General features: G+C 36.7%; 1 protein-coding gene across 3 annotated transcripts; it reads right to left on the bottom strand.

The window, feature by feature from the left end:
• Positions 1-290: 290 nt before the first annotated feature.
• LOC145205662 (testicular spindle-associated protein SHCBP1L-like) lies at positions 291-16,817 on the bottom strand. Of its 3 annotated transcripts, XM_080078397.1 has the most exons (14): positions 16,707-16,817; positions 16,432-16,575; positions 15,850-15,966; positions 11,493-11,746; positions 7,045-7,182; positions 6,686-6,743; positions 5,090-5,208; positions 3,342-3,479; positions 3,121-3,242; positions 2,935-3,041; positions 2,727-2,870; positions 2,454-2,582; positions 911-1,085; positions 291-668 (listed from the first exon to the last, which is right to left on the bottom strand). In XM_080078397.1, the coding sequence occupies exons 1-14, from the start codon at positions 16,794-16,796 to the stop codon at positions 601-603; spliced, it is 1,803 nt and encodes a 600-aa protein (XP_079934523.1). In that variant the 5' UTR covers positions 16,797-16,817; the 3' UTR covers positions 291-600. The 3 variants fall into 3 exon arrangements, with proteins under 3 accessions (XP_079934523.1, XP_079934524.1, XP_079934525.1); XM_080078398.1 differs by lacking the exon at positions 3,342-3,479; XM_080078399.1 differs by lacking the exons at positions 15,850-15,966; positions 16,432-16,575; positions 16,707-16,817 and adding an exon at positions 14,997-15,144.
• Positions 16,818-18,712: the final 1,895 nt, after the last annotated feature.

Genomic DNA, 18,712 nt, shown 5'->3' with positions numbered 1-18,712 from the left:
TTATAAACAGAACTTACTCATTTTCATTACATTTTGATTAAGTTATATTTTTTTGTTAGATTTAATAATTTACCTAGAAACCATTCTGTGGTGCCCTCCTTTACTTGATGCCCTAAGCACGTGCTTATATTGCTTATAGGTTAATCCAGCACTGCCGGCCTCCTTTACACTTAACGCATAGCCTACGTGATACCTTTTCAAGGATTTACATTGGTTTCAATCCAGTGCAAGATTGGACGAAAATTACTGCGAAAAACTTTGTAGAAGAATTCATAAATAGTCATCACTGGTTGTGAGTACAAAGCTTAAATTTTATTGAACTATTAAAATGAAACAACTACATAACTAAACACAGTAACAACAAGAGGTAAAATTACTTTGGATTACTGTCCGTTAGCACGCGGGGCGCATTTACAGTGGAACAACACAGTGGTAACCAAATCAATGTACAAACTTTTTACCGTCGATAAAAATATATTTTGTTCAAAACATTTACAGAAATAAAAATAGTGTTTAAGGCACTGAAGATCAACAAATGTACAAACTAACAGTCAAACCTCAAGTAATATGTTTTAAATGGCATGCACCCGGACCTAACAGTCAATCCATTTCTTCAATGATATTGTTACTAGAATCAACGTCCACGAAATGCTTTAAGGAGTCGCCAACTATTAAGTAAAACACAATAGTCTCCGTTATAACTAAATGAAACAAGTTTTTTTTACAAATGTGCAATCGTGTGCTTATCAGGTTTCGGCCATATAGGTATTTTACACAAAACATTTAAACAGCAAGTTCGTTGAAAAACGGAAAACCTGGAAATGGCGCTAAGTTTTGAATGCAAACGTTTACAGTAATATATTTCCATTTCGGCAAAAACAATCTTTCTCGTATACATAACGTAACTTACTTTTCCCACTTAAACTTTGCACGCTCGATGCATCTCCACCATCCCCTTCAGTTGTGCTTTTCTGAAATGACTGGAGTAGAAACTGAGAAGTTTTTTTCCGGCCAACGGTGACACCACAACCACCGATGGTTTGAATGTGATTTCCATGAAGGTGGACCTCTGGTGGCTCATAAACCTAAGGAACAAAATAGAATGAACAAAAACATTTTGTTACATAACAATTGTGAAGTAAAATCCCCCCAAAAAAAACATCTTTAAATGTTTTTGTCCGTATTCTTTTTGCGTCATTATTGTCATATAATTAAAAAAAAATCAATGAAAAAAGAACGGGGAAAATACTTTCAATTTAATCTTGCTTTGACCTTGATATTGTCGTTCAAGTTCAGTTTTTAAACACAAGTTTTACTAGAAAGCCCTAACTGTTACATTAGACACTATATAAAAAAGTCGTTTGCTGCAAAGGTATACATAACAACTTGTTTTTCACTAAACTTTGTTCAGCAAAAACGACCATTTAATGACCTTTTGACACTTTTTTTAACAGCATGCAGTCCGGACGTCAAGCCGGGAACTCCCGCTCTGCCGCCTTAATCGTAAACCAGTGAATTCCTCCCTTGGGACTTATATCTGACTGATAGCGTAAACATATTATGGGTTATAAAAGTAACTGGCAAAATTTTAAATACTAAACGAATACCCTGCTTAAACAATTTTTCTGAACCATAGGGCTTGTATTTCTTGCCTAAAACTAAAACTGAATATTTGGGGGCTTAAATGGTGAAAAATTGGTGAATCCGAAAAAAAGATACAAAATTCTTTAAAAAACCTTACATTGCACCAAACAACAAAGCATGAAACTCCAAGATGCTGTACTTTAGTTAGTACAGCTGTTTTAAAAAATTTACGTTTTGGGGGCCTGTGGGTGAACCGCTGGGTCAATCAGGGTCAAACTTCAGGAGGATCAAATTTGGATTATTAACGAACATCTCTGTAAATTTGAATAAATTTAAAGCACTCTTTCTTGACTAAACGCGTCTCACAAACCAATGTTTAAAATTTTTACGTTTTGGGGGCCTGTGGGTGAACCGCTGGGTCAATAGGGGTCAAACTTCAGGAGGATCAAATTTGGATTATTAACTAACATCTCTGTAAATTTGAATAAATTTGAAGCACTCTTTCTTGACCAAACGCGTCTCACAAACCAGCGTTAGACAGAAAAAAGAAAAAAAAATACGGACAAAAACAATATGTGTCCCCTTCAGGGAAGGGGACCCATAATTAACATTGTGCTCATCTATTTCTGTTGAACAACTGATTCAGTGTATTACAAGGGTGTATACATTTTTGAGTAAACGTGAAAAGGGTGTACCATTTCATAAAAGGTTGACAAGCACTGGTGTAAAGTACTGCCTTTTGTTTGTTTAGTTGAAACGTTACGCTTGGCTTTTTGAATTTTAAAAATCAGGATTGTAAAGCAAAACATCTTTGAGGTTAAACTTATTTTTGGTACAAGTGCTACTGTATGCTTAACTACACTACAAACATGGAGATGTAATCCTCCTTTGCCGGTCCTTTTTCCGTCAACAAACTGATCCTGTGCGTCACAGACCGAAGAAATGTTGTTGTTCTCTAACAATGCGACGCTTCCAGCCATAAATTCCACCCCAGCACCCTGCAAACAAATGTAAATATTTTTTTCGGGAAGGGTACGTAATTACAGCATTACACAACATAAGTATAAAGGTCAATACTAGACAGTTATAACAAAACTTATGAAAACATTGTCTTAATGAATTTTTAGATTTCAAACAATAACCTTAGCCCCAGTGATTGTGCAGTTTTTCATAGTCAGTCGAGCTCCTTCACGAACAGTTATTCCATTACCATCACATTTGAAATTGCAAGATGTAATGTTAGCATGCCCACTTTCAACACGAAGTATCCCTTCTGTGTTGTCGGTCTAAGAAAAATAACCATTAATTCCAACCATTTTAAACAAAAAAGTGCTGCAGAACAACATAAACCTGAACAAATGTTAGGTTTTCCAGCACCACCTCAGATCCACAAACATTGACAAACAGGTCATCATACGGAATTGCTTCAATGATAATTTCTTCCTTATTTCCTTCACCTATTGTATACACAACTTGGCATTTTAAACAACTTTCCCATTTGTATGATACAGCAAGTAAATAAGCCTGAGCTTCTACCTTTGATGGTAACTGATTCAGTAAGTTCATGAAAACCCTCCCCACTGTAATTTCCTGGAAAAATTAGTATTAAATCATCTTCAAAGGCCTGCTGCAAAGCAAGCTGGGGAGTTTTGTGTTGTCTGTAAAATAAGAAGCGAAAATTATTAGTTCACATCAGAAGAACAACTTTAAAAAAATGTGTTTAATGCAATGTTTTTCAAAAATCATTAAAATCTTACTGAATCACTGTGTCATCAGGAAAACTGCGCAGCATTGACAAACTTAGTGTTTCAGCAACTACATGTGTAACAGTGGATTTGTCTTCCCTTGCTCCTTTAGTTCTACGAAGCACACGAGGAAAACATGGGCCTTCAGCTCTAAAATGTTTTACATTTTTTGTGTAAAGCCAAACAGGAACTAGAAGGGTGGCTTAGCACATATTGCCCTTGCATATACACTATAACACATATTTTCTACACTAATTTTATATTAGGTCCCATATCATCCATTGTCTTTTATAACCTTGGCTGTTTCTGCAAGCAAAAACTCATGGGTCCCCCACACATGCAAAGTTGTAAATAATACATTTCAAGAGATAACCATGAGAAAGTCGGGTGTTGTAAGGTAAAACACAGTGATTGGTACTGTGCCTGAATAAATATGCTATATGGAGAACAAACTATTCAAATTCAGTCCATTTATACATTTTTGAAGGTTTTTCTATTTTATGGTCTATCTGAGAAAAAAAGTGTTAAACAGTGAGAAAATAGGCTAAAACACAACAATCAGCTCCTATAACACAAATCAGCGCGAATTGCACGTGACTGTTGGGGGCTAGTGGAGTAAATGATAGAGCTACAGGGTTGAACCTAACAATTAACACCTATAAATATTGCACTGTACAAGCTCTCCAAATTTCATTTAATTCAGACATAGTTTGAAAAATTGACCCATTTTGGGGGGCTAGTGGGGTAAATGCTGGGGCAACAGGGTAAAACACAACATTATACACCTATAAATGCACACTCTACAAGCTGTCCAAATTTCATTTAATTCTGACATTGTTAAAAAATTGACCCATTTTGGGGGGCTAGTGGGGTAAATGTTGGGGCGACAAAGTTGAACATAACAAACAACAACTATAAGTAGCACACTCTATAAGCTGTCCAAATTTCATCCAATTCGGACAATGTTTAACAAATTCACCCTTTTAGGGGGCTAGAGGGGTAAATATTGGGGCTACAGGGTTAAACACAACAATTGAAACCTAAAAATGACAAATTATACAAGCTGTCAAAATTTCATCTAATTCCGACAGCGCTTAAAACACTCACCCATTTTAGGGGTTAGTGGGGTAACTGATGGGGTTTAAAACCCAAAAGTATAAAATATGAAACCACAATGACCCAATCAACAGTCATGTAAAATTTTATCCAATTCTGACAATGTTTAACATTTTGACCACTAAAGGTGTTATTAGCAACATTCGTCAATGCTTCTGACGTCATAAGGCTGTTAAGTGTCAACTGCAAAACATCCTCGAACAAACCCACAAACACTGGTAACAAATGTCTGGTTGCCTTTATAACACCTCAGAAAACTAACATTTGTGGTGCGCACCAACAACATTTTACACTTTGATGGCTAGCAGAAAACTAACGTTTGTGGTGCGCACCAACAACATTTTACATTTTGGGGGCTAGCGGGGTAAATACTGGGGTTGTCATGACAAACGAAGCAGATGGCACATCTGCACAACCATATCTACCATCTGTGAAAGTTTCATCTAAATTCACCAAAGATTTCATGGCAAAATGGGGTGGACAAACTTCAGGGAAGAAAAAAAAAAAAGAAAAAAAAAAAAAGAAATCGAGTAAAATCAAAATGTGTCCCCTTCAGTGAAGGGGACCCATAATAATTATAATTCCATAAATAAGTATTTTTTAAAAATACACATCCTGAAGGTACACAGAAATTAAAAACCAACCTCAACTGCAATGTTTCCCAAATTTGAAGAAGTCCACTTAACATCAAAACCTCATAATATTTCCTCCAGCATTCAACAGCCTCAGTGTTGGTTGGTTCACCTTCACTCTGTATTCTAGCCTAAACAGTAATTGCATAAATATATATATGGTATGAATTTCAATTCTGCGCAAAAAAATGATACATAACACAGGACAACACAATTTTTGGTGTCTTTAATGTTAAAACTGATATTGACTAATTTTGGGGTGCTGATTTCAAAAATCATTACGGTTTTCTTCAATCAGATCAACTTTTTAAGTTATTTACAAAATCAAAATTTATGACCATATTGATTCAATGACTTTAAAATCATGCTTTTATGTGTTTGTTAAAGTTTTGTTACATTATACACATCAATTTCCTACAGTGCAGTCAGTTTTATAGCATGAATATGCGTTCTATGCCTATGCTCTGTCTAAAAATGGTTGGTGCAGGCTAGCGGTAACTTTAAACTATACGTGTTTTATGGAGTGATTTTCAGACTAGTAAAGCCAGGTGGTAAAACTAAAATTAATAGTGGCTAGGTCATCTATAAGGTGTTGCATGAATTACCAAGATGTTTTATGCTACATTACTGGTGAATACCCATACAACACAACTAAAAAGAAATATCTGTATCAAATGTGCATATCTTGCACACTTCGATGTGGCTTTAAGGGTTTAGGACAAGCCATGGGCTCCACTTACCTTATGTTGACTGGAATATTGCAGTGATGGACAAAAACAGTAGAAAGGGACTGAAATTATTAGAAAGAGTACATAACTAAGTTATTAAGCGGTCTGAAAAATTTGGCACAAAAATGAGTATAAAGCTACACTTTCCTTAAAACATAGGGGATATAAATGATGAGAATTAAGCTGAAAGGTTCCAACAGGATATCAGTAAAACGAAACGTGTCAGGGAAGAGGGAATAATGTGGTCCTGGCTAACTATTGTTGGTCAATTAAACAGGACGATATTGCTGCCACTCAGTTCCGAACGTTACCAATGTACATGTGTAGGCCTATACCTGATAACTTACAAATTTGAAACATTTTTTTGTTTTTTTTGTGTTGAATTTTGTTTGTTAGAAGTGTCCACCTGTTACATTTAAAATTAAATTCGAAATTTTGTTCTTGCAATAGCGTTAATTCCAAATAAAATGCTTAAAACCAGTTTCACTATAGTGTATACATATAGATTATGATTCAAAGGTGGATGTACCATAACAGGAAAACTAGACGTGATACAGATAAACCGATTGCATTTTTGAAATCAGGGCACTAGAATTAGTCAAAATCAGGTAAAACATTACAGACACCAGTAAAAAAATATTTTTTTGTTGCCCAGTGTAATCATACAAAAACACACCTGAGACACAAGATCAGAAACCGGCTGTAAAAACCTTAAGGTTTAAAATATGACAATGTAAAAAATTAGTTGTATTATACATCAAAAGCATATCAGAATAAAAGAAAATCTTTTTCATAGAATGCCACATATGAGTACAGCCAAACTAAAACATTTATTTAACTTGAACAAAAGAGACAAATCTGTTTATTTGCATATGATTACCTGATAATCTAATAGCTCTCTTCGCCTGACGAAGTATTTAGCCATAGTTCTGTTATACCTGGAAAAAATGACATTGCATGAAAATGGTTGTGATGTAAATATTTAACACTACAAAAGTTTGGATATCCCAAAGTAGTTAGAATCCTAGTAAAATCAATTCTGGCAATTATTCCCTATTCTGTTGCCATTCTTGTAACAAATTCCACCTTTTATACCATATATCATAAGTTTGATAATGTTTATTTCCAGGTTAAAATCAGTTAGCTATCTTAATCCCTTTTGTGTTCCCTGTTTACACACTGAAAATGCTTTTGGATGTGAAATATGTTTGTTCTTTTGAAGATAGCTAAGGACAGTACCTTGTGATTAATGGAGCAGGGACAAAACCACTGACAACATCATAGTAAAGCTGCAGGCGTGCACGCAGGTAAGCATCAAATGCATGTTCACCCTCATCTTCGTCATCCCAATCTCTCCGAATGTGCTCATAGAAAAATCTTAATCATGTAACTAAAGTTACCACACAAGATTGATGGAAAGTAATTATCTCACCAAATTTATTTATAAAGGTTGCAACCGCATACCATTATATCAGGGGTGCAAAAATGCGGCTGAGCTGCGCGACTGTAATTTGTAACCACAATTATAGGTGGTGTATATTTTTCTACTAATTTTCTCAGAATAATAATGAAGTATTGATGCAGTGGCACAAGTGGAGGAAAAATAGAGATTAGGCAACGATGTACAATATTGAATCTACTGTTGCTGCCAGGCACAATGTATCAACAAAATTTCAGCTCTTCCGGCAGTAAATCCATAAAACAGATGTGCCCCTTAGGCCCATTGTGTCTTTTGTTGGAAGCCAAACCTACAACCTCGCGAAATACCTGGCTCGACTTTTGGCGCCCTTGGTGGGTAACACAGTATACACGGTAAGGAATTCTGAGGAGTTTGTGAAAGCAGTCACAACGCAAGGGCCACTTGATAAAGATGAAACGTTGGTTTCGTTTAACGCTGTCTCGTTGTTCACCAACATACCAATTGACCTGGCACTGAAAATCGCTAAGTCAAGATTGTTGGATGACTACAGCCTTAAGGATAGAAGTGGTCATATGAGGACATCCATCTTGGAATGGAGATTTGTTTACAGCAGACTTACTGTACATTTAGGGGCCAGTTTTACAAACAAGTGTATGGCACGGCCATGGGCTCTCCAGTGTCGGTGGTAGTTGCCAATGAGGTCATGGAGTCGGTGGAAGAACGCGCTCTCCAAACGTTTACCACACCACCACGATTCTGGCAAAGATATGTGGATGACACATTCTGCATCATTAATAATAGCCAGGTTACAGCGTTTCTGGATCACTTAAACAGCGTGCAACAAGGAATCGCATTCACCATGGAATTGCAAACTAACAACCGGCTTCCCTTTCTGGATGTGGAGGTATTACTGGCAACGGACGGAAAACTTTCCACGCGAGTGTACCACAAACCAACGAGCACCAGGCGCTACTTACATTTTACGTTTCACCATCCTCTACACCAGTGGTTCTTAACCTTTTTGGTGTGGTTTCCCACCAAAGTCAACCACCAACTTCAAATTTCCCCCTCTGTTATTTTTATAATGATGTTTTGTGCCCTACGTTAACAAAAAAAATATTCTTTAAATGAAATAATTTTGTGAAGCGATTTGGTCTGGAACCCCAAAGGTATCTTATTTAGTTTAAATAGTGCTTTGTGAGAGATTAAAGTTTTTGAAATATTGAAGAGTCTCCTCTGCTTGCAATAGTCATTTATTGCACCACAATCAACAAAGGAAAGGCTTTTATTTGCGCACAATAGCAAAGTCATTGATACTTTTTAGTTATGTCTGTAAAGTAACAAACGGCCTTTGGATTTGTATGTGTCTTGTAATCCTTGCTGAAATTAATCTTACATGTTGTTGCGGAAAAATGTTAGGAAAGTTACTTTCAACGATTAATTTAAAGCCGGGTTCGACCCTCGGGCCCGAGTTTGGTTACCTGCTGTCGCACCCAAAAGACCCCATTGATACAAACGCTGCAAGGGGTGTGGTGTACGCAATCCCATGTGAACAGTGCAACGAGATTTACATTGGCGAAACGGGAAGGTCTTTGAATACACGCCGTAAAGAACATGAAAGGGATGTAGCCAAGAAAGATGCCAAAAAGTCGGCATTAGCACAACATGCTACTGTCCTCATTCACACCATAAACATTTCTGCCGCCCAGGTGTTAGCGAGAGAAACCGACTTTCACAAGCGAGGTTTCCTGGAGTCGTGGAACATACATTCCCACACCAACACGATGAACGTTAAAACGGACGTTCTAATGCCGATAACTTATCGGTCGCTTTTGCACCATTGAGCTAGGTGTTATCAATCGACCATTGGTGTGCACTGCGTTTTTTACCACCGCCCCTTTTTTTGTGTGTGTTTCGCCGCCCTTTACGCTTAATAAATACTTGTGTTTGCAATTTATGTCGTTACCCTGATGAAGGCATGTCGCATGGGACATCGAAACGTTGGCATATTAAAACTAGAAGGGTGGCTTTTTGATATACTTCCATTTTATATATTCTATACGATATTTACCAATTTACTATACACATCATTTTTTAAGATATGTTACATTGCATCGTAACCAAGGGGCCCAACTTTAAATTTGGAAACTTCCCTATGACGACGGTCTTGTTTTGGGTAGTTTCCCTTATAAATGTGCTAGGCCTCTCGCCTAATATACGCGTAAAACGGCATGTTGTTTCTGGCCTATTTCGTTTTCTAGTTCAAACCCACGCGTTAAGCGGCAAAGTGCTAGGTGCATATTTGTAAGCAAGCCCAAACCTGAAAGTACACCACCAAAACCTGGTCAAACTTACAACTTCGGCACATTCTACATCGCCCAAGGGCACTAAGGCGAGCTGCATCAGTTTCTATTATAACCCGTTATCCAATTGACAAAAAGAATAATTGATTTTAGCAAACCTTTAAAGACTCAGATTGTGGTGCTACTTTCTAGCTATTTTTTTACAAATTTAGGTATTTTTTAAGATCAACATCTTTTGGTAAAAATAAACTTTATTCCTGGTTAAAAATAGACTAATGCAAAGCACTAATATCAATGACACAAATGTTTTTTACTGTGCGGATTTACAGTAAACAAATGTTGCGGTGATTTTTAGATTCTTAAGGAGACATTTTTAGAAAGCATCAACCCAACAATAAAAAAATTTGTTCGTATTCTTTTTGCACTATTATTGTCATGTAATTACAAAAACATTAAAAAAACGTAAAAAATACTTTAATTTAATCTCTTGCTTTGACCCAGATATTGTCATGACAAATTGTTTTTCATTTAACTTTGTTTCGCAAAACGAGTACCATTGACCTGTAGTAACCTCTCAGGGTGCACACGCCAAACGACTGTTTGACCTTTTGACACCGTTTTCAAGAGCACGCCGTCCTTAGTGTTCAACAATACCGTTAAGCCTAATTTATACATGCCTTGAGTATTGATTCCTAAATTGATTGTAAAAAAAATGCTACGTTATGACGAAAGAAAGTACTGAACTGTGTTTGTAATACCTACTAGTTAACCTTAAGTAACCTGTGATCATGCGGCGGCCACCCTGACAACGAGCATTTAAAAAAACATTTATTTTGCAAAAAAGTCAAGTTTATTTTTTCATCTTTACTTTGATTAACAAAGGTTTGCTTGACATGTACAAAAAACGAAGCACGCTTATTAGGTTCAAATCACGTCATAGGTGTAAAACCTTCGCCAAAACTAAAAATGTGAGTGATAACTTAATAAAACGACATAGCATTGCTGTGCAAAACAGCTGATTTCTAATCACCGAAACGACATCTCGTAAAACGTCTGTCCGACGTCAAGCTCAGCCCTCCCGCTATCGCAAACCAGTGAGTTACTCTCTTGGTACTTCTGCCTACAGTGTCTTTCTTGACCAAACGAGCGTTACACACATTTACGTTTCGGGGGCTTGTGGGTGAACCGCTGGGTAATTCGGGGTCAAACTTCCGGAGGATCAAGGTTGGATTAATAACTAACATATGTCCAAGTTTGAATAAATTTGAAGCACTCTTTCTTTACCAAACCAGCGTTAAAAATTTTACATTTCGGGGGCCTGTGGGTGAACCGCTGGGTAATTCGGGGTCAAACTTCTGGAGGATCAAGGTTGGATTAATAACTAACATATGTCCAAGTTTGAATAAATTTGAAGCACTCTTTCTTTACCAAACGAGCATTACAAACCAGTGTTAAAAATTTTACGTTTCGGGGGGCTGTGGGTGAGCCGCTGGGTAATTCGGGGTCAAACTTCTGGAGGATCAAGGTTGGATTAATAACTAACATATGTCCAAATTTGAATAAATTTGAAGCACTCTTTCTTTACCAAACGAGCGTTACAAACCAGCGTTAGACAGAAAAAAGAAAAAAAAATACGGACAAAAACAATATGTGTCCCCTTCAGGGAAGGGGACCCATAATAAACTAATGCAAAGCACTAATATCAATGACACAAATGTTTTTTACTTGTCAACATTCTATCAAACATACCCAAGGTACAAACCATTTAAAACCATTTGTCGGAGTTTTAATAACTTAGCGTGACAATGTCTGATCAAACAGAAATCTGCATTGAGAATGTCCAGAAATACAGAGATTAAGTGTGTGTGATAAACAATAAAATACAAATCCATGTCTCTTGTTGTTGCAATATTTTTTGGGGGAAAATTAGATAGAAACTAAAAGTAACATAAATATTTACTTACCTGACATTATCAATCACTTGTGCAATATAGCTTAATTCTTCCAGGTTCTCAAGACAGCTATATTCAAATTCTGCCTTAGTTCCATCATCAAATATTTCATCAGGCGGATAAACAGGATAAAGTTCAATGATATCGAGTGTGTAATCCAACTCTTCAAGTTGAGTTTCTACAACTTCCCTAGGAACAGTGGGTTCACTACAAATCAATGGCTCCACAAGATTCACATGTGCTTGGTCAATACACACATCATCCACCTGACAAAAAATATTACTTAGTTTTCTTTTTATAACTTTTAGCACTTTTTACACCCTTTGCTTTTTGTAAGTTGTAGTCCAAGTTTACATTTAAAGCAGAGATTTTCATCCAATGAGTTTTCATGCAACCAGTGTTGCTGGCACTTTTAATCAAGCATGATTCTCTATGACTATATCTACCAGCAGTGAAGATTTCATCAAATTCCATCAAACATATCAATGCAAACTCCAAGTAAAAAAGAACACAAAAGAAACAACAAATTGAATACTAGAATAGTGGTTTTCCTATATATTGCCAGTTTATATGTACTACATCATATTTAACGATGTATCACATATACCAGGGGTCACCAAACTACGGCCCGCGGGAGGTCATTTCATCCGGCCCGCGACCACATTTTATAGGTTGCCAAATTGCATTAATAACTTTGTAACATTAAACGTTAATCTACTCCTTACAAATTTTTTTCTGTGGGGATATTCAAAATTGATATTACCGAGTTTCATAGGATTATAACACCCAGGATTGATTCAAAGCCAGTTTGTTACGTCACAGACAAGACTACAAGTGTTAATTGTGCCCAAACAAGTGCCTTCTTTTGTCACTTGTGGCGTAATATACATGCATTGCTCGTAAGATGAGACTAATTACACAGTTCAACAGTCGCATGACTACTTTTTGAATGGGATTGTAGAACGACCATATCTTGGCGCACCTAAAAACGCCTTGCGGGCTAAGTTTGGAAAGACGGCGCTAGTGCATGTAAACCATGCGGCCCGCGTGAAACACTATTAGCACACATCCGGCCCGCAGTGAAAAAAGTTTGGTGACCCCTGACATATACCATTTACTATATTTATAATGGATATATATTTAGCACCTACATCTCATTGAGTCCTATCTTTTTCCTGGCACTTTATAAAATAATTGTTTCTGCAAGCATAATCTAATGGGTCCCCACACATATGCATGTGCGATTTGGTACCAGTAAACATAGGGCACAATCATTGTTAGATATTTACCAATTTACTATATGCGTCATTTGATGTACACATATGATTGTTTTTGCAAGCAAAAACGAATGGGTCACCACACGTTTGTGCGGATTTATGGTAAACAAACATCCTGGTTATTTTTAGATTCTTAAGAAAAAACTTAACCAACTTTAGCCTTAACCCAACTTTAAAAGTTTTGTCCGTATTCTTTTTCTATCATTATTGTCATATAATTACAAAAAAACAGCAAATAAGAACAGGAAAAATAGTTTCAATTTAATTTTGACCTTGATATTGTCGTTCAAGGTCAGTTTTTGAACACAATTTCCAAAACTAAAAATGTGCGTGATAACTTCATAAAACGACATAGATAGCTGCGCAAAAACAGCCGATTTCTAATCACCGAAACGACTGTCTCGTAAAACGCCTGTCCGGACGTCAAGCTGAGCTCTCCCGCTCTGCATTCACCTGCCTTAATCATAAACCAGTAAATTACTTAATTGAGATTTAAGACTTCTATCTGACTGACAGTGTGCACATATTATGGACTGTAAAAGTAACTATTTGGCCGATTAAGGCAAAATTTTAAATACTAAACCAGTGGTTCTCAACTCGTTTCAGGCCATGGACCACTGGCCCAGTAAAAATAATATCATGGACCATTTCATTTATTGGCAAAGATTGAAGCAAGCATAGAAAACAACCATTTGGGCTTAAAACATCATTCTTTAAAACCTATTTTAAAGAAGTGAGATAAAACTAGAAGGGTGGCTTAGCACATATTGCCCTTGCATATACACTATAATCTATTTTAAAACATAAATATATTTCCCATGCTTATTTTGTATTGGGTCCCATATTAGCCATCGTCTTTTATAACTTTAGTCGTTTCTGCAGGCAAAAACTCATGGGTCCCCACACATGTAAAGTTGAAAATAATGCAATTCAAGAGATAACCATGAGAAAGTCGGGTGATGTAAGGTAAAACACAGTGATCGGCACTGGGCTTAAATAATAATACTATGTAGAATACAAGCTATAAAATTAGATTCAACCCAGATATTCTTTGAAGTATGTCCTATTTAATGTTTTAAAAAACTGACCCATTTTAGGGGGCTAGTAGAGCAACTAAATGGGTTCGACACACAAACTAAAAAATATGTAAAAACCACAATGACTCAATGAATAGTACTGCAAAATTTCAGCCCAATCCGCCAATGTTTAAAATTTCGACCACTAGAGGTGTTTTGAGCAACAACCGTTAATGTTTCTGACGTCATAGGGCTGTTAACAAGCCCCTAACTGCCATGGCGCAAAAACGACCACCAAGCAACCCACCAATGAGCAACATACAACTGGTTGCCCTTGTAACACTATTGCTCCAAAGAAATCTTTCGTTTGTGGTGACCAGTAACATACAAATACGTTTTACACTTGAGGGGCTTGTGGGGTAAATGTTAGGACTACAGGGTTGAACACAACAATCGACACATATAAATGGCATACTATACAAGAAATCCAAATTTCAGCCAATTCTGACACTGTTTAAAAACTCACCCATTTTAGGGGGCTAACGGGGTAAATAACGGGGTTATCAACAAAACAAAGTGGGATGCACATCTACATAACTATATCTACCATCTGTGTAAATTTCAGCCAAATCCATCAAACATTTGATGGAAAAACGAGTCGGACAAACTTCCGGGTAAAAACAACCATTTTAGGGGGCTAGCGGGGGTAAATACTGGGGTTATCAACAAAAACAAAGTGGGATGCACCTCTACATAACTACATCTACCATCTGTGTAAATTTCATCCAAATCCATCAAGGATTTGATGGAAAAACGAGTCGGACAAACTTTGGGTAGAAGAAAAAAAAAGAAAAAAACAGAAAAAAAACAAAAACATTTTGAGTAAAATCAATATGTGTCCCCTTCAGGGAAGGGGACTATAATTATTAACAGCTATACATTTTGGTAATCTTTCGACATGTAATTTGCAATCATCTCTACTTTATCACCAAATTTAGTGGATGTCTTGTGGACCACCCAAAAAGTCATCATGGACCACTAGTGGTGCATGGACCACCAGTTGAGAACCACTGTACTAAACGAATAACCTACTGCAAACAATTGTTTAACATTTTAGAACATTGGGGCTTGTATTTCTGGCCTAAAACTAAAACTTATTATTTCGGGGTTTAGGGGTGAAAATTTGTGAATCCAATAAAAAGTTACAAAATTCTTTAGAATACCTTACATTGCACCAACCAACAAAGCATGAAACTTTCAGATTATGTACTTCAGTCAGTACAGCCGTTTTATTTATTTTTTCGTTTTGTCAGCTTGTTGGTGAACCGCTGGGTCAATCGGGGTCAAACTTCAGGAGGATCAAATTTGGATTATTAACTAACATATCTGTAAATTTAAATAAATTTAAAGCACTCTTTCCTGACCAAACACATCTCACAAACCAGCGTTAGACACAAAAAAAGAAAAAAAAATATGGACAAAAACAATATGTGCTCCCTTCGTGGAAGGGGACCCATAATAATCCACAATGTAACATCAGAAACTGTAGTAAATTTAGGGCCAGCGTTCATGTGAACAGGCTTCTGAGTAAGATTAAACTTTGTTAGAACTAGTGATGGGACGATACCAGGTTTTGAAGCGAGTACCGATACCGAGTACGAGTACCACATGTATATACCTTCGATACCGAGTACTGAAGTGTAGTGTTGTACTTAGTTGTATATCACTGGCTAATTTATGTGTCATGGTCGGGGTATGTGCGTACACACACACACACGCCGAAAAATGTTAATTCCACGTGATAGCGAAAAAGATATACTTGAACTGGCAGAACTTTTTCCCGATTTTGTGCTGTCCGAAGCAAATATTGGAACAAAGTTGCCCGTATTGTTATGGTGTAAATCGGCCTTCAGTACTCGAACATTAGTATTGAAAACTGAGACAAAATATTTCGATACTGAGTACGAGTATCGATTCCACTGAAATCGTTCGATATCATTGATACCGAGTGCCGGGTACTCGTCCCATCACTAATTAGCACTAGGATTTCTAAAAACATGACAAACAAATGCTCACCTCCACTAAAATGTCAACAGTATGACAAGTAGTGCCATCGTAAGGACCCTTCCATAAAGCAAACCATTTCTTATTCATTAAATTTTCTTCAATATATGAATGGATGCGATTCATGACCTACAGTCACATATTTAACAAAAATTGTAATTGAGTTATCACAACAATGAATTTGCCACCAAAGTGGCGCTTGTACTTCATATATTAGGCAAAGAGCAAAGTTATATTAAATCACTTACCCACATAATTAGAAAGGTGGCTTTTCTTCAAATACTAATTTATATTATCTACATCCTATTTAATGATTTACTATTTACACCACTAAGCTACTAACATGTTTTTTTGCAAGCAGAAATTTTCGATTTGTTAAGTGTTGGACACCGTACTCATTTGTTATCTAAATCAACTTCTGGTATTCTTGAAAAACAGTTATTGTGTACTCAGTGCCTTTGGTTTGCAGAATATACATGTATGTTAAGAAATAGGACACTTCTAATAAAACGTTTTTACATCATTCTTATAAAAATGCTTGTTTGTAAATCACAACGAGTTGAAATTTTGAGTAATGATCAATGGTTATGTTACCTGGGCAGGGCGGCAATTTGCCACTTTGACTTGCTTGCAATAAATATCATACCGTTCCTGACAGCTAAGTGGTGGCAGAACCACCATTTTCGGCATTTGCAATATAACTGAAAGGTCCGAGATTTGCTTCGAGCTGCAAGGAACCTAGTAAGTAAAAGATGACTGCATTGTTACAAGTTTTGATGTTGAGCAATATACTGAACTTATCATAGGCCATTTTGTTACATCAACAGATGGTGCAAAATAATATGCAATTCTCATTTAAATACACATACCTCATTTAACATCATGTTAGTCATTTCATGTTCAAGAAGTTCAGGATTGGGAGCATTTTCTTCTTTAATATTATCAACAATTTCAGACATGTTTTTGAAAACTAACAAATTCCTAAAAATGTTAAACAGTAATCACACAATTACTAGAAAGATGGCTTTCTATATACTGCTTCTAAATTATATGTATATTGTATAATCAATTTAACAATTTACTATATACACCGGCATATGCCAACATAATTGTCTTTGCAAGTAAAAATGAATGGGTCTCTTTGCAAGCAAACATATGTGTATATTCAGATGGTGATGGTAATAATACAGACGAATCCGGTTAATCGCATCATCGATTTGCCAAGGGTATTTCGGATTATGCGACAGTACACGCCGTTAACAAAAGTGCTCATTTTCACTTCCCCAGCTAAAACAAAGTTGCAGTGACGCTCAACTATGGCAACGGAGCAGTATTTTCTCTCTTTTGTTGCCGAGAATTGAAAAAGTACTCTCAAGTCAAAACTAGATTTATTACTCTCAGCGCAATGCATGACGTCATGCTTCCTAACTGTCGTGGCTATGGTGCAATCGCCTTAAGTGTGTTAAAGAAACAGTAGAAACGCACACACACACACTCTTAATTGGCGCACACGCCACAGTTCGCTTGATTTGTGCTTTCTCTTGCAGTCAGGTTTATTTGAAAAGATATATTACATCGCATCATAGCTAAGGGGTCCAACATTTAAATTTGGGAACTTCCCTATGAAGACGGTTTATGACGTTTTAGTCTTGTTTTGGGTAGTTTCCCTTATAAATGTGCCAGGCCTCTCGCCTAATATACACGTAAAATGGCCTGTTGTTTCCAACCTATTTCGTTTTCTAGTTCAAACCAACGCGTTAAGCGGCAAAGTGCTAGGTGCATATTTGAAAGCAAGTCCAAACTCGAAAGTACACGACCGAAACCTAGTCAAACTTACAACTTTGGCACATTCTACACCGCAAGGGCACTAAGGCGAGCTGCATCAGTTTCTATTATAACCCGTTATCCAATTGACAAAAAGAATAATTGATTTTGGCAAAACTTTAACGACTCAGATTGTGGCGCTACTTTCTAGCTTACTCAGCAAAACTGCAGCTGCAAGACTAGCGTGACTGTCACGTGATCAACAGGTGATCGTTGCTTCAAAAATTTAAACAAGCAACAAATACTACAGGAATAAATGCCTTTCTTAATCGGTGTTCTACCTGGTAAGTTGCACAAGGTCACGAATAGAAGACATAAAATATGGCAATCATTAGCACGTTATCAATTACGTGAATCTTAACCACATAGTGTGATTACATTTTTTACAACCATTAGGTGTTTGGCGGGTCATGAACAATATAACAGAAAATATTTTTAAACATTTGTTTTACATTTAACATTGTTTAAATTTCAATACAATTTAACACTTCGAATTTGGTGCAGTTCGCACTTAGTAAGAAATTACAATCAGCGTCTTTGCCGGAACACTAGTTTCGTAATTTTAACACGTTGAACTCTTTATTTAAACGCTTGATATATCACTATTGGCGATTAGATAAGCCAATAAAAAAGGATCAATGTGCACGGATTTGAGATAGCTAGTGATGGGACGAATCCAGGTTTTGAAGCGAGTACCGATACCGAGTACCACATGTATATACCTTCGATACCGAGTACCGAGTACGATTACCGAGTACTTAGGTGTAGTGTTGTACTTAGTTGTATATCACTGGCTAATTTATCTGCCATGGTCGGGGTACAGGCGTGCACACACACATGCCGAAAAATGTAATCTCCACATGATAGCGAAAAAGATATACGTAAACTGGCGGAACTTTTTTCCAATTTTGTGCTGTCCGAAGCAAATATTGGCATAAAGTTGCCCGTATTCTTATGGTGTAAACCGGCCTTTGGTACTCGCACGTTGGTATCAAAAACTGAGGCAAAATATTTCGATACCGAGTACGAGTATCGATACCACTAAAATCGT

The sequence above is a fragment of the Phallusia mammillata genome, chromosome 8 (assembly GCF_965637545.1).
Source record: "Phallusia mammillata chromosome 8, kaPhaMamm4.hap1.1, whole genome shotgun sequence".
NCBI classification, from domain to species: Eukaryota; Metazoa; Chordata; class Ascidiacea; order Phlebobranchia; family Ascidiidae; genus Phallusia; species Phallusia mammillata.
The sequence above is the reverse complement of the archived record's forward strand: the minus strand, read 5'-3'. Positions and strand labels throughout refer to the sequence as shown.

Excerpts from the sequence above, each read along its gene's own strand:
- LOC145205662 (XM_080078397.1), bottom strand. The coding sequence starts at position 16,796 with ATGTCTGAAATTGTTGATAATATTAAAGAAGAAAATGCTCCCAATCCT. Across the intron at positions 11,747-15,849 it reads CTGTTGACATTTTAGTGGAG|GTGGATGATGTGTGTATTGA; the intron begins GTGAGCATTTGT and ends ATTTTTTGTCAG. Across the intron at positions 3,480-5,089 it reads TGGGAAACATTGCAGTTGAG|AGCTGAAGGCCCATGTTTTC; the intron begins GTTGGTTTTTAA and ends AAAACATTTTAG.